Source organism: Lepidochelys kempii, chromosome 11, assembly GCF_965140265.1.
Source record: "Lepidochelys kempii isolate rLepKem1 chromosome 11, rLepKem1.hap2, whole genome shotgun sequence".
Lineage (NCBI taxonomy): Eukaryota > Metazoa > Chordata > Testudines > Cheloniidae > Lepidochelys > Lepidochelys kempii.
In genome coordinates, this window is record NC_133266.1 from 38,435,309 (window position 1) to 38,450,969 (window position 15,661).

At 41.6% G+C, this 15,661-nt stretch overlaps 1 protein-coding gene across 5 annotated transcripts in view; it reads right to left on the reverse strand.

Annotated features, from left to right (window-relative positions):
• LRP2 (LDL receptor related protein 2) overlaps positions 1 to 15,661 on the reverse strand; it is a 181,170-nt gene that overhangs the window by 21,117 nt on the left and 144,392 nt on the right. For 4 of the 5 annotated variants that reach the window (XM_073305750.1, XM_073305749.1, XM_073305752.1 and 1 more), the window contains exons 64-71: positions 13,314 to 13,445; positions 11,489 to 11,620; positions 10,151 to 10,294; positions 9,112 to 9,277; positions 3,781 to 3,909; positions 2,358 to 2,578; positions 1,715 to 1,891; positions 509 to 628 (exon numbers count right to left, since the gene is read on the reverse strand). In XM_073305750.1, the coding sequence (XP_073161851.1) occupies positions 509 to 628; positions 1,715 to 1,891; positions 2,358 to 2,578; positions 3,781 to 3,909; positions 9,112 to 9,277; positions 10,151 to 10,294; positions 11,489 to 11,620; positions 13,314 to 13,445 (1,221 nt within the window). Of the gene's footprint in view, positions 1 to 508; positions 629 to 1,714; positions 1,892 to 2,357; positions 2,593 to 3,780; positions 3,910 to 9,111; positions 9,278 to 10,150; positions 10,295 to 11,488; positions 11,621 to 13,313; positions 13,446 to 15,661 lie in introns of those variants that run through there. The other variant, XM_073305753.1, reaches the window with a different exon arrangement.

Sequence of the window (15,661 nt, forward strand, 5' to 3'; positions counted from 1 at the left end):
CACAGGACCTAACCTAGGCTACAAAATTTGAATCCACATTTGGAACCTAACTTCCCCAAAGCTCAAGGGTGTATGAGTCTTCAGTTCTGGTTCAACTCACTAAAAACAAATCGCCAGGGGTCTCTGGAGACAGCTGTACACTTAGTGAACAGTTTAAATGAATCAGTGCCTGTTTCACAGCTGGACCTGAAACCTGGCAAATTTTATAGAGTTGATGTTATTATATCCATTTCACAAATGAAGAAATTGAGGTACAAAGAAGTTAAGTGACCTGTCTAAGGTAACAGCAAGTCAGTGGTATAACTGGCTAGATAATTCACATGTCCTGGCTTCAGGGCTCCTGCTTTAACCACTGAAGCACCCTCCTCCCAGTTTGTATTTCTAATTCAAGAATGCTTTATCAGTCATGGAAAAGCTATATACATTCCCCCTCCAAATCAGAATGACATATTAAAGGAAAATAGGACTGAGCCAGTGGTTCCATTTGCAGTTGGACTATTCACTCTACCTGCATCACACTCTGTGGTGCTGCCTTCTATAAAACGAGCCCCTTGTGGACAAGAGCAAGTGTATCCCCCTGGTCTCAGCAAGCAGAGATGGCTGCAGACATCTTTACAAGGATTAGGCACTGAAATGCAGATATAACAGAGGTTAACTGGAGAAGCATTCTAGCACCATTTCTGAGACATAAGCAGGGGGGTTTCCACCTGTCAGCAAAGTAGCTCATGATTGTTACAGTAATAAATTCTAAACCAAGTGCTTTTTCTACATGTAAAACAACCAAGATGGCTTATAAATATTGTATTTTACATTAAAGTCTTCTGTCTTCTTTTACATTCATTATAAGGGCTAAATACAGCTTTCGAGCCAAGTGCACAAAGAGGTGAAGGAACAGAACATCTCCATTGTCTGAGCACCATGAAGCATGCCTACTAAAGGTACATCTACACTGCCTGCTTCTTTCCACCAGCTCCCTGCTGCTGGAGCCCTTCCCTGCTGCAGTGAAAGACTCCAGCAGCAGGGAAAGGCTCTGGCACAGGAGAGGCAGTGGGAAAACACTTGGCCAGCTCCCCATTGCTGGAGCCTTTCCCTGCTGCCTCCCCCTTCCCAGACCCTTTCCTTGCCACTCTCTGCTGCTGGAGTCTTTCACATGTAGCTACACATCGTAATGTGGACGCACTTTGCGTTTCTCTGTGGCATGTAGCTATATGTACACTACCCACCAGCATAGTGCAGACAAAGCCTTCTGGGAAGAGCATGCTAGAGTAGTATGAACTGCTCCTGGGCAGCCCTGCTATTACAGGAGAGTTAAGATAGAGGTGGTCTATACTGGAGGCAGTAACAAGTTGCCTGCACTTTGTGCTTTTGGAGTACAAATATAAATTATTGTTGCCTCCTGTGTAGAAGCTGTAGGAGGGGGAAAATGGACTCAGCCATAATTTTGTGCTAAATGACTGCAAAAGAGAAATGTACTGTTCTTCTGTATTTAAACCCTGCTTTATTTTATATGTTCCCCTCTCTCTATCTCTCTCTATATTTAATACACTTGTCAATCCCAGTTCCATCCTTATGCTTTCAAAAATACGTACTTTTCAATGTGCTGAGAGATCTGCCTATTCCCAGGCTAATACTAAGCTTTCTGAAGGCATTGTTATGGATTTGGGATAGTAGTTTCCAGATAACAGGGAACAGAACACACGAGACTGGTGATTACCTGACTGATTGTATCTATGCTGATGATAGATGCGCACTTGAGTGAGCCAAGGGTTTACAGTCAGCACTTTCACCTTTTCTCCATTTCCAAATTTATCTTCCTTCCAGACTTCACCTCTTTCCTTAGAAATCCAATATAAATGGCCTTCAAAGACATCAAGGCTGTACGGACTGATGACTTCTCAAAGGAACAAAATTATCATCAGTTAGCAAAGAACCCCTAGCAGTATCGATGAGCCAACTATTCTTCTTCTTGAATCAAGTATTTTATTCATTAACCACTTGCATTTGTATTGATGGAAATGCATGACTGAAAAGAGCAGGCCACTGTTCCTGCAAATTGATAACAACACACGTAAAACAACAATTATCCATCCAGTTTGTGCCATGTTCTGTTAGTTTTGCTCATGCAAGTTAATCGCAGTGGACCTAATTCTCAACCACCTTGCACAGTCATTTACATGCATGCAAAGTGAATGGAAAACACTACCAAGTTTGGTTCTTAATAAGGTGCCTAATTGGGAGCTGAGCGTTTTTGAAAATCTGGCCCCAGTTGTGAGATCTGAGTACTTGAAAATCTGGCCCTAAGTTCACGTTAATTTCTTAGACCAGAAATATATACAACATTCATGTTAATTTCCTACCTCCGTGTAATACAGTGGTTCTGTCTGTTCCATCAGGTCTCATGGATTCAATAATATTTTCTTTAGAATCACTCCAGTACAGCCTGTCATTGTTGAGATAATCAATAGAAAGTCCTGTGGGCCAGCCAAGGTCTTCAGAAACCAGCGTTTGCCTTTGCTGTCCATCCATCCAGGCACATTCAATCTTTGGCTGCCTCCCCCAGTCAGTCCAGTACACAAGCCTACAACAGTATAACTAGAATTTAAAATGACTTAGAATTCGGTGGTTGGGATTGTTTTCTTTGGCATCATCCAATAACTAAGTCGTAGGACTCATCAAAGAGTATGTTGTGTAACTCCTGATCTGCAGACTGGGATCAAGAAAAACACACACAGAGCTCAACAGATGAGCAAATTTTTATAAAAGAATAAAATGGAAAATAAACGTCAAAGGAGAGTTTCTGCATCTTGGCACTCAGGTGGAGAAGGGACAGTTGCAGAGGCAATTCTAACAGGGTCATTCAGGAAAAAGAGTTATCAGCAGCTTCCTTTGAGTGCTATCCTCAGCTCATGTAACTCAATACAGCTCCTTTGGCTTCAATGGACCTACCCTAATTTTGACTTTAAGGGGACCACGTATGCGCTAGACACAACTTTGCCCAAGTGCAGCTGAACAGGGGCTAGTGACTCCTCCTATTTCTGTGCATCCATGTTAGAGTTGCCCAGATTACAGCTCTGGGCACAGATGGGGCTGAGTGCCTGGTGCTATCCCCCTGTGAGCAAGGGGTTACAGAAGGGATGGGAAGGAATGAGGAGTGGATGGAGATAGGGCTCCACCATCCAGCCCAGTAGCAGAGCTGGTCAAGCACAAAAGAGGTAAGCTGCATCCAAAAAGGGGAGAAGTAACTTGAAGAGAAGAGCTGGGGAGGAATTGTGCTTTGCTGGATCGGCCATAGGATGCATCTTGTGTGATGCTGAATACAAAATGGGGACTGGTTAGGCCAAAACAAATAATTAAAAAAGGAAAATGATGATGTTTCTTTGGTTCTTGTAGTCTGAATAAATGGAAAGATATCCCCACAGCTTTTTCTGTCTCTTGAGTAATGATAATATGATAGGCAGGAGGAGTTGTAGGAAAGACATCTTTAATAGGTATGTTAAGGAACCAGCATCTACAGTTTGAGACACAACAGTTTGAACCCTGAGCCCCTGTTGTAACACCAAACCAGACCCTTCCTGAAATCTGGCCCTGAAATACATTCCCTTATTTAAAAATCCCCTGCAGCCAGTATATGGACAGAAATTTGTATGGACATCAACAGCAACGCATAGCCTTAGTCTTTTCAGCTATTGAGGTAAAAGCTCTCCTATAGCTTATTGTTGTGTTCTGTCTTACTTGCTGCATGCTATTTCACAGAACTCCTTCAGGTCCTGAAATGCTTACCCAAGCTTGGGATTCACAACAATAGCTGCTGGTTGATCCAGTAGAGAGGAAATAAGCCACTTCCTGTACCGTCCATCTAGCTTTGCTACTTCTATTCGATTTGTCCCAGCATCAGTCCAGTAAAGATGCCTGAATTATATTAAAACACAATTAAAATGCTGTAAAAGGTTAAGATGCTATACCTGGGGATAGGGCTGAGAAAATCTGCTTATCTTTTAATAAGTTTCTTGTTGTTTTTCCTGTAGCACTCAGTATTCAAATGAAAAACAAAACCTGGCACATTAAAAAACATTGGGACCCTGTAAAATCACATTCATTTAATACCTATATAACTAATATAGGAATACTGCACTGATTGCATTGTAGAACTCCCAGGATGCCTCGCCACAGAAACCTGACTGTTGAATTTAGGTGCAGCTTGTTGCAGAATTCAGCAGACCTTACCTATAAGGTTAACTAGGTTTCTCTTTGCGCAGAAGTTTCTACAGCTGGCCTCGTTTCCTGTCAAATAACCTTGATAAAAGTCCTACTGTGAGGTTTTATTATTACTTTTAGGCACTGCAGGTAACTAATGAGCATCTTCACAGATGCCATAGTCTTCTGGGAACAGAAATCTGATTCATTAAAACTGAAAATTAATTTACATTTGAATTAATCTGGTAACTCTTGTGAGTGCATCTGTTTGGATTGCTGGTGCCACAGCTCCATTCTGTATTTTTATCTTTTAACAAAAAACATTTTCAGAAACAAGGTTGTTATAAATTTTTAAGTATCATACCTGATGTAAAAGTTTTCTGATCCTATGTGCAGAGCACTGTTTGCTCTTCCTTGGATTTTGCTAATCTTTATTGTAATACCTTTGTTAATCTTCTTAGCTGTCTCAAAGAAGATCATATATTAAACAAAATAATATTTAGCACTTGTACCATGCCTCTTCTCTGAACCAATGTAGCCTCACCACCACCTTGTGAGCATAAGGAAGTATTGTTTTTCCTTAGGGCTTTCAATTAATCACAGTTAACTCACGCATTTAACTCAAAAAAAGTAATCACGATTAAAAAAATTAATCGTGATTAATCGCACTTTTAATTGCACTGTTAAACAATAGATTACCAATTGAAATATATTAAATATTGTTGGATGTTTTTCTACATTTTCAAATATATTGATTTCAATTACAACACAGAATACAAAATGTACAGTGTACACTTTTTGCACTGTAAAAATGATAGAACAAAAGAAATAGTATCTTTCAATTCACCTCATATAAGTACTGTAGTGCAATCTTTTTATTGTGAAAGTGCAACTTACAAATACAGATTTTTTTTGTTACATAACTGCACTCAAAAAAACCAAAACAATGTAAAACTGTAGAGCCTATAAGTCCATTCAGTCCTACTTCTTGTTCAGCCAATTGCTAAGACAAACAAGTTTGTTTACATTTACGCTTCTTATTTACAATGTCACCTGAACATGTGAACAGGTGTTTGCATGGCACTTTTGTAGCCAGCACTGCAAGGTATTTACGTGCCAGATATGTTAAACATTCATATGCCCCTTCCTGCTTCGGCCACCATTCCAGAGGACATGCTTCCATGCTGATGGCACTCGTTAAAAGAATAATGTGTTAATTAAATTTGTGACTGAACTCCTTGAGGGAGAATTACATGTCTCCTGCTGTGTTTTACCTGTATTCTGCCATATATTTCATGTTATTGCAGTATCAGATGATGACCCAACACATGTTGTTCGTTTTAAGAACACTTTCATTGCAGATTTGACAAAACACAAAGAAGGTACCAATGTGAGATTTCTAAAGATAGCTACAGCACTCAACCCAAGGTTTAAGAATCTGAAGTGCCTTCCAAAATCTGAGAGGGATGAGGCGTGGAGCATGCTTTCAGAAGCCTTAAAAGAGCAACAGTGATGCAAAAACTACAGAGCCAAGCCACCAAAAAAGAAAATCAACCTTCTAATGGTGGCATCTGACTCAGGTGATGAAAATGAACATGAGCCAGTCTGCACTGCTTTGGATCGTTATCAAGCAGAACCCGCCATCGGCATGGACGTATGTCCTCTGGAATGGTGCTTGAAGCATAAAGGGACATATGAATCTTTAGTGCATCTGGCATGTAAATATCTTGCAACACCGGCTATAACAGTGCCATGCAAACACCTGTTGTCACTTTCAGATGACATTATAAACAAGAAGGAGGCAGCATTATTTCCAGCAAATGTAAACAAACTTGTTTGTCTGAGCGACTGGCTGAACAAGAAGTAGGACTGAGTGGACTTGTAGGTGCTAGAGTTTTACATTGTTTTATTTTTGAGTGCAGTTTTTTTAACATAATTCTACATTTGTAAGTTCAACTTTCATGATAAAGAGATTGCACTACATTATTGGTACAAGGTGAATTGAAAAATATTATTTCTTTTGTTTTTTACAGAGCAACGATTTGTAATAAAAATAATAATATAAAAGTGAGCACTGTACACTTTGTATTCTGTGTGGTAATTGAGATCAATATATCTGAAAATGTAGAAAACATCCAAAAATAGTTAAATAAGCTGTATTCTATTATTCTTTAACAGTGCGATTAATCACGTGATTAATCGCGATTAATTTTTTTAATCACTTGACAGCCCTATTATTCCTATTTCACAGATGGGGAAACAGAGGCACAAAGACGTGACCCCTGTCTCACTGTACAGATCCTGTGGTAGATCTGCAGTGTAGTCTGAGGTGTGAGTACAGCTCAGGTAGGCACCCTCACACAAGCTTTAATTTAGCTAGCGCAGCTAAAAACAGCAGTGAAGAATGTGACGGCACACACCACAGCACTGGCTAGCAAGGCGAGTACTTAACCAGGGTTCCAGGTGGACTTGTGCAGCCTACCCCACATCTTCAATGCTATTTTTAGTCAGGCTAGCTAGATCAAAGCTAGCACAGGTATACATGCCTAAACTGCAATCACACCTCCAGTTGCGTGTAGAAATACCCTAAGTACACACTGAGCAGTTTTTTATTTAAATCTCTCACCATTGCTCTAGTACTAATACAAATCCATTGCCAGTAATAGCAGAAGTGCCAGGATAGACAGGCTGCTGGTGTGTTTACCACTATGTTGCCTGTACCTGCTCACAACTGTGGAGATATTGACACATAAATGCAGGCAGCCCCCACTGCCCTCAGAGATAACCTTGGTTTTTGGGTTGATCTGTCATGGGAAACGTAAACAGTAAGGAACATGAAGGCTGACAGTGTAAATCTAAGGCTTTCAACACAGAGGTTTTCTCCAATGTTATCACACAGCCGTGGTGGAAGAAGAGAGATAATTTTTCCCCTTAGCCATTGAGTCAAAACCAGCAGAACTTTTCAGGGTAGTAAATCACGTCCTCCCACCAGATTGTCTTCGCCCTGCCCTGGTAACCAGCACAACATATGATGAGGAGCTGCCAACATATTTCACAGAGCATATTACCCAATCCAGGAGGCAGAGCAACAGGAGCCACCCATCAAGCCCACAACTAGAAACATCTGTCTCCTTTCCCCAGTCATTCACACAAGAGGCTCTGAAGAACTACAGGAAGTCTGACTCAACACTGGTAACTCAGACCCAACAAGCTAAAAAGGGCTATCTCCAACTATGCTCATCCACTACCAATATCCAGGTCTCCTCCCAGTCAGGTTTCAGGCTAGCACATGCAAATAGAAACAACATTAGTCATGCTGATGGATGACCTTCCACCACCCATAATGGGAAAGCAGTGAGATGGCCGAGTTCCTTCCTCTCAGGCCATGAACTCAGAGCTGTAATGAGCAATTCTTCCTCACTTTACCAGACTGCTCACTATGTTGTGCTTCTATCACCACATCTTGACTGAACCACAAGGAAAAACTATGAAACTTAACAGTCTTAAATGTCCACACTACTCAGATGAATAACTCAGCACAATAATTTCACTCACTTCCAAGACAGACACTCAACTATCTCAGCGCCTCGGTGAGATCAGCCAGTAGATGAAAGGCAGCTGACTGACGCTAAAACTAAGCAAGGCGGCGGTGATGCCAGAGGGTAGAGGGAAACATTTTACAGAGACAATCACTGCCATGCTATCTCCCACCATTAAGGGAGTCTGTCTTCAGACAAGCTGTTTCATTGGCTGGGAGTTGCTTTCAGACTCCTCACTGTTTGTGCATGCTGAAATAGCTACTGCTGCCAACTCCCTTGCCAACAACTGCTCCCAACTCCCTTGCCAACAACAAATACAACAGCAACTCCCTGTATTTGGAATGATTGCACCGTCCTTAAAACACTTCAGCTGGTCCAATATGCAACAGCCCATCTCAAAAATGAATCTTGCTACTGAGAACACATTGTGCCCCACTCACGATATTGGCTCTCTGCAGAACACTGGGTACATTTTAAGATTTCTCCCTACACCCATAAGGCACTCCATGGCGTTAGATCAAGCTATCTAAAACAACACCTCCTATTCAGGGACCACAGCCTCCTTCAATTGTTCCATCCCACAAGAACAACAAAAGGGTCAGCTCATAATCTCATAACAGCACAGGGGCCAAGCTTCCTCCACATCTGGTGCAAGGCCAAGGAATTCTCTTCCAGAGGAGCAACAATGACCACAGACCACCTCATCTTCAGGGTTAAGTGAAAAACTAAATTCTCTAGCCCAATAACTGAAGGAAGAAAAGGAAACGCTTTCACACACACTTAACATTCTAGTACCCTCAGATAATTCGAGTCTATGTTCAACTCTTGCTTTTGTTCTGTTCTGGGTGGCATTCAGACACTCTGGTGATAGGAACCAAGTAAGAACCTAGACAGATAGAAGACAGACAGACAGAAAGGGGGTTGGGAGCCTCCTCCCTTTGCAGAAGCCACAGGGCAAGTTCTTTCACAAGTTCTTAATTTAATGCTAGGGAGAATGTTCAGCAAACACAGTGGCCAGTGCACCGTAATCCAAACGAGGCATGACTGATCTGCCAGTTGGGGAGTATGTGCAGTGCCCAGGCAGCTAGCTAGAACATATGATGCAATCAGCAACAGGTGTTAGACTGAGGCACATGTTGCTTCTGATCAAAGAAGCAAAGTGCAAAGAAAAGTGCATTCATCTGGGCCACCTTGAGACCTCCCATCTCCAGCTCGAGGACAGCTTGTGCAGGATGCAGGACTAGCACCATATTGCTCACGTCTCCTGCATGCCTGTCTAAGATAAAGGACTGGATTTCACATGTCTAACCGGTGATCAATATCTCAGACTCTCACCATATTCACGTGTGTACAATTCCTAACTTTTCTGTTTACTCACCTCCCAACCCAGTCCACAGCTAGACCATCAGGATTAACTATGTATCTCAGATTCAAGTCAACTTCCTTCACAGGATTGTTTCCACTGCCATCAAATGTGGGGAGATAAGCACGTTTGATGGATCCAAACTCAGAGCCATGTCCCAAAATGCTGTAGTATACAATACCTACAAAAAATTCAAAAATCATTTTCATTGTGAAGTCATTTGAAATGTTTACTCATTTTTGGAAGATCCTACCCCTATTGAGATAACTATGGTATATGAGATACCAATTTAACATATTTCTATTTGTGTGAAAATCTCATGTTAGCCCTCAATGAAAATGAAAAATATAGGAAAATTTGCACAAATTCTAAAATCATCAGTCTAAAATATACACTTTGGATAAGACGTGCAGCTGAAGTCATTAAAGAGCCCATGCCACATTTTGCAAGAGTCAGTGCCTTACCTCTCATGTCTATTTCATTGTACAGGACAGGCAGGATCCTGGGAGCTCATACAGGGGCTACACATGGCAGAGGATGAGTTCATTGGTAGGGTGACATATGACAGAACATAAGGATCCACCAGCCTTTTCCCCCTTAGGGTTGAGCGGTGGAAAAGAGACACATGACTGCAAACTACTGCAGTCCTGAAGCCCTGTTGAGATTAGAAGAGTGCAGGAACTAGCTGTGGCCAGCCCTGAAGTTGGGGGTGCCAGGGTGAGGGGCTTCTTGCACCCTCCTACGCTTGCACACATAGTAAGAGCCAGCCACAACCTTGTCATAAAAGTCACAATGTCCTTGGGTAAGAAATGAAAGGGAAAGAAAGAGACCACAGAACAAAACAAAACTCACTGACTAGATGTAGTAAAAGAACTGACAGGGTGTGAGAGGATAGGTCTGAGGGAGGCATATAGCTGAAGGACATCCACTCCACCAGAACTGCTAACTAATCTAGTTTGACTGTAAATTAAAAAGGAAAATTAACCTCCAAAACTAACACTAGTTCTGAAACAAATAATGCATTGTTAAGTATGAAAGCTTCAAATATACTCACTCAGGCCTATTCCCTCAGGATTCCAGTCATAGTCTATAGCTTGGATGTGCTCCTGGTTATCAATATAGTCAGAGTACTGCTGTGATGAGATATTGTATCTCCGAATTCGCACATTGTCTGGCAGGAGTAACAATGGAGGGTTACCTAGAACGCAACAATAGATTTTACTTCTCTGAATTCAATAGTACTCTCACAAGAGAAGCAGGTGAAAATTACTGATGGTCAAACCTAAATTAAAGTTTTAGAGGTTACATTTGGTTCAGAAAATCATATACCTGATAGAAAAAATACTTACTTGGACAATCATCTGAACTACCCAGCCCTTTTGGGTCTGCAAAACTGGTGTCAGATCCTACAGTTGCTTACTACCAAGCTTGGTGTTAACTACCATCACTAGTCCTGTTGACGTCAATGCACTCACTTACCATAATAAGCACTAAGCCTAGTAGTAAGTGTTTGTAGGTTCAGGCCTTTGGACTGGAAACCGTGAAAACTGTTTTTTTAATAAGTTTTCTTACACGCCTTGGCTTTTCAACTTTTAAAAATGCTTACTGCAAACAGGCCGGGTGCCTTGCTTCCTCTTTGTAAGGCTATGTTATTTAACTCAATACACCACAACTTTGTCACTTAGCCTTTAAAAGCTCGAAGTATCTTTTTATACACAGCATAACCCCGCTTCAATCACCATATATTATTACTGTTCCATTGTCAGCCCTCTTTTCTGTTTTCTCCAGCTCTTTGTTTTTTATTTTCTGAACCAAATCAGAATCTACCTACTCAATGACTGTCACACACTACGGCCACTGACATTAACCTAAGAGACAGAACTAATGATTGGAGTTATAAATGAGCTGTTATAAATCCTCTTGTTTGTGTTCATCAGTCCACGAACAATAAACGGTGATCTGTCAGCAAACTGTCTTTGATTTGCACCACTTCAATACACTGTCTTCTTCTGATACATTACTTAGGGGGTGGGAGCTAACGGGCAGCTGCCTTTTGCTGATAACCTACAGCATAGACAGTCTTTTGTTTTCAGGAAATCTGGATGAAGGGGAGAGGAGGGCAGGCACCCAACATATTTTAGAGTATTTATCACGTCAGATACCTGCAAGAAGTGGGTATTATTTTAATTGTTACAAATGGAAGCAGAGAGGGAGTATTTACATTCCTGCACAAAGATGTACAAGGTTACAAAGATGTACAGAATCTAATGCTGCACAAAAAGATTTTTGTTTTTCCCCCCTGTTATAACGGAGACGCCTACATTCATTAAAGTTATTACAGTTAGCTTGCTTTTCACAGGTGGCAATCAGTCAGGCTGTCAGTTAAACATACCATTGGCAGCACACTGTTTTCCCTCTTGATCACCCATGGACCTAAAGCCATCAGCACAGAAACATTCATAACTTCCTTTGGAATTTTTACAGTCCTGGGGGCAGGTTCCAAAGATCTCACACTCATTGATATCTAAACACAAATGGAGAGAGAAAATATCTCAGGTTTAATTGTTTCCTTAGCTGAACTAGTCACATTTATAATTTTGACGTTCTGATTTGGGGCAACTAGTGGGGAGGAACACAAAGGGGGCACCAGCCAAAGGGAGGCAATGGTTTCACCATGTGACACCCCACATGATTCCTCCCTGCCCCACCCCCAGCCTGGGGCCCCCACGCTCTCCCCATCCTGTCCCTTCCCCATCCCACGTTACCTGGTGGAGGGGGGCTGTCCCACTGCGCTGCACCATGCTGGCAGCGTCCCCTCCCAGGCAGCGTGGCCAGACGCTGTCTGGGACTTGGGAGAGTGCTGCTGTCCCCATCCCAGCACATGACTTGGCAGGGGCGGGGGGCTCTGTCCCGCTGCGCTGAGCTGCTGCACTGCGCCAGGCAGCATTCGCCACCTACAGCGTGGCCGGAAGAGTGTGAACAACCAGGACTCACTGCCAACACCATCCCAAAAGAGGAAGCTGTGTGTGGCAGGTAGAAAAGTGTGGAGTGGCCCCAGCCCACCCACTCAAACAGATACACCCAAATCCTGGCGTAAATATTGGGGGACATCTGCTGCTTCTGAGGGGGAGGGCCTTTGCTGCTGCTCTGGTGGGTGGAGAGAAAAGGGCCCCATGCCTCTGTGGGAAAGGACACCACCATTCCCACTCCAAGGGGTGGGGAAGGCTTCAGAGCAGGGGCGAGGCCATATGGGGATGAAGCCACAGGGGTCCTCATGTCAGGGTGTGCCTAGGGCCTTAGATTGCTCTAATCTGGCCTTGCACATGCCAGGATACCCAGGATGTGAAATGTTCTGCTCTGTAAAGGGATTCTAAACATGACATCACAGGCTCTCATGTTTATTTTGTCTCAGTTATTTCCAGATCCAGTGTGCTTGCTTTACTAATGTTTGTACTAACTGTCTGTCTGGGATCTGAGAGTCCAGCTAGGTTCTTTCCATAGAGCACATCGTCACCAGCATTAAAGCTTCTGTGGGCTATATGCTACCCTCAGCAACACTTCAGTGTACATCTGTGCAAACCCCACTTCTTAGAATTCAGTAAACAATTCTCTAGACTGAGAGCTGACAGATTAGAATCCAGCTCACTCTCTCTTAGATGTGCCTGGTTCTATGGCCCTAGCTAGACTAAGAAGCAATACAAATGTATTTTCATCTTTAAAGCGAGCATATATTACACTAGATGCACAGGAAACAGCTGTTGAGCAACAGTGTAGAACTGCACTGTAAGCAAATCAGTGAATTTCTCAGAGCAGAAGCTTTGATTCTAATCTAAATATAGACAGTGGTAACTCAGATATGATCTAGCCTTAAGTCAGTGGAAAGGCTCCCCTTTATTTCAGTGCAGCTGGATCAAGCCATAAAACTCTAATTCAGCAAATAAGAATGTGTTTACCTTTAAACATCTGAGTACTCACATTAAAGTCAAGGGAGCTACTCACGTGCTTAAAATTATACACAGGTTAAAGTTCTTTGCTGAACTGGGGCCTAAATTCTGAGAGAGAATATATATTTCAGAAGCCAAATCTGTGTCATACAAGGTCCACTGAAGTGCAAAAATCCTCTTTACATGCAATAATGAATAGTTACATTTAAATTATTGTAACAAAACCAAATTGAACATCTTTCATGGAGAAGATTAATAAAATATTGAAAATACCATCGCAGGAGTTCCGGTTCAGCTCACTGGCATTGTACCCTGGCCTACAGGAACAGATAAAGCCTCCTTCACTTAAGTTGGTACAGTTATGTTCACAGATATTTTCAGCACAAGTTCGTCCTGTTCCTGAGTCTGAAAAGAATGTAAATCATTATTATTGGAAAAGCATAAACCATACTGAGAGCTACAATTTCTATTATTTTCTCTTATTTGTAAACAATTTTCAAATATTAAGTTGGCCTTCTCCTTCTTTCCTCCTTGGAAAAAACTTTCAGCAGACATGAAGGGCTTTCAGGGATTTCCCTGGCCATAGTACTACTTACTAATTACAGGGAGATCAGGAAAATCTCAGGCAGGATCATTTCTTTGGCTATGAATCCATGACATTGCCATACTGAATGACCTCATTACCCACCCAGCCTACCCAGCACTAAGGGGAATGACACAAAATATTGGAGGCCAGTTCAAAGCAGCTGCAACTATTCCAGGGATTTGGATAGGTTGACAGCCCCACTACAACCATCACCTCCCTCCCATCTCACAACCAAAACAGAATGCTTGCTAAATTCCTTTTACATGTGATATAGACCTATGTCAGCTATACCTTGGAATTAGAGTAGGCACCTAATTCATGTAAGGCCTGACCCAACCTTTACTGAAGTCAGTGAACCCCATTTACTGTAGTGGCCTTTGGATCAGGCCTCATATGGGAAGAAGCAAGGGACCTCTGACCCAGGGACCTCTGGTGCCAACTGGTAGAGGACACAAAGAGGATGCATGGGGTTTTACAGAGATCCCCTGGGTCAGGTATCTGCATAATGATTCACTAAAGGGTGGCTATGAGATCTCTATTGAGAGCCAGCAGTCCGCTGTTCGTCATAATCACTGCAAAATGTATGCTCATATAATAATTAAAAGCTATATAATTATACTGGAAATTATGATCCTAAAGCCTTGAAGTTAAAGGCAGGTCACCAGGATTTGAATGCCTTGGACAGGTTCCTTTCAGGTAGGGGCTAGCAGACACGTATCTCTGTCTGGTCATGAGTGTATTGTGTATTGTATGTATCACCTTGAAGACCTGTTTGCATTACTGAGCCTGATGCTAATGAAGAGATTATGAAATCACAAGAGAAGAAAGCTGCAGTAAAATGCAAAAACAGCAGAGGGGTATCCTGTTTACGAGTGAAGACAATGGATTTTGGGGGTATAACTAGGAGTCCTGAAGCACACCTGGATCCTTCACCAAGAAGACAAACTGTCAGCATGTTCTGTCTTATGAAAGGAGGGTCACAGCCAGCCTGACTGGAAAACTCCGCAAAGACTTTGGGTGAGCTAAACTTCATTAGATAGGAGAGTATCTTGTTATTTAAGTGTAGGCTCTGTAACACGTTATGATTTTAATTTAGATGTAACTACTTGTTTCCAGTACTCTTACATGGTACTTCTCTTATCTCTAGTCTTTGTTAAAGAAACTTACACTTGTTTTCACTATAAACATATCTAATGTGCTGTGTGTAAATGAAGCAGTGATCTATGGCGATACTGGTAAGCTGAGGTGCACTGCATTTACAAAAATTACTCTGACACTTAGAAAATACAGCAAGTAGATCTATAACATGTAAGTAGAAACAATTAAATAACAAATGTGTATTGACACAGGATGAGGAAGGATGCAGATTTATGCCCAAAATATTATTTCACTAACTCAGTTAACTGTTTATGCCCTACAACTATATACCAATGCTAATTACAATAATTATACACACTTACCTTTATATACATACATATTATACACACACACACACAGTGTCTTTGCATTCATATTTAAAATTTATACCTGCAATTAAAGTTAGACACCTTTTATTCCCATCACAAAACAAAAGATATTTGTCATCCTGATTAGGTTTATAGAACTATTTAGTGTTATTTATTCTTTCTTTGTTTAATGCTGATGTTTGAAGCTGGAAAGGATCCAAACGCCATAAGTTTGGTTTGAGCTCATGTCTGCCCATGAACAGTACAGGGCTGAATGCCATCAAATTGTCTGATTTGCACCATTTCACATCCTTTTTATACTTTTACATTTTCATGAGGTCACATCATTATTTTCCACTACTCAAAGTCCACTGGGATGGATGTGAAATAGAGATGCAAGCCACCTCAGAAAAGACTATGCTAACAGTTTGTGAGTTATTTGTGATATGCGAACATACTAGGTTTTAATCCCCAGTACATCATTTGGCACATTTTCACCTGAAGCCATAAACACCTGACAAACTGAAATCACAAGTGCATACTCAAATTATAAATCTAAGCTGTCTGTCTATTGCAGTCAAAATGCTTTA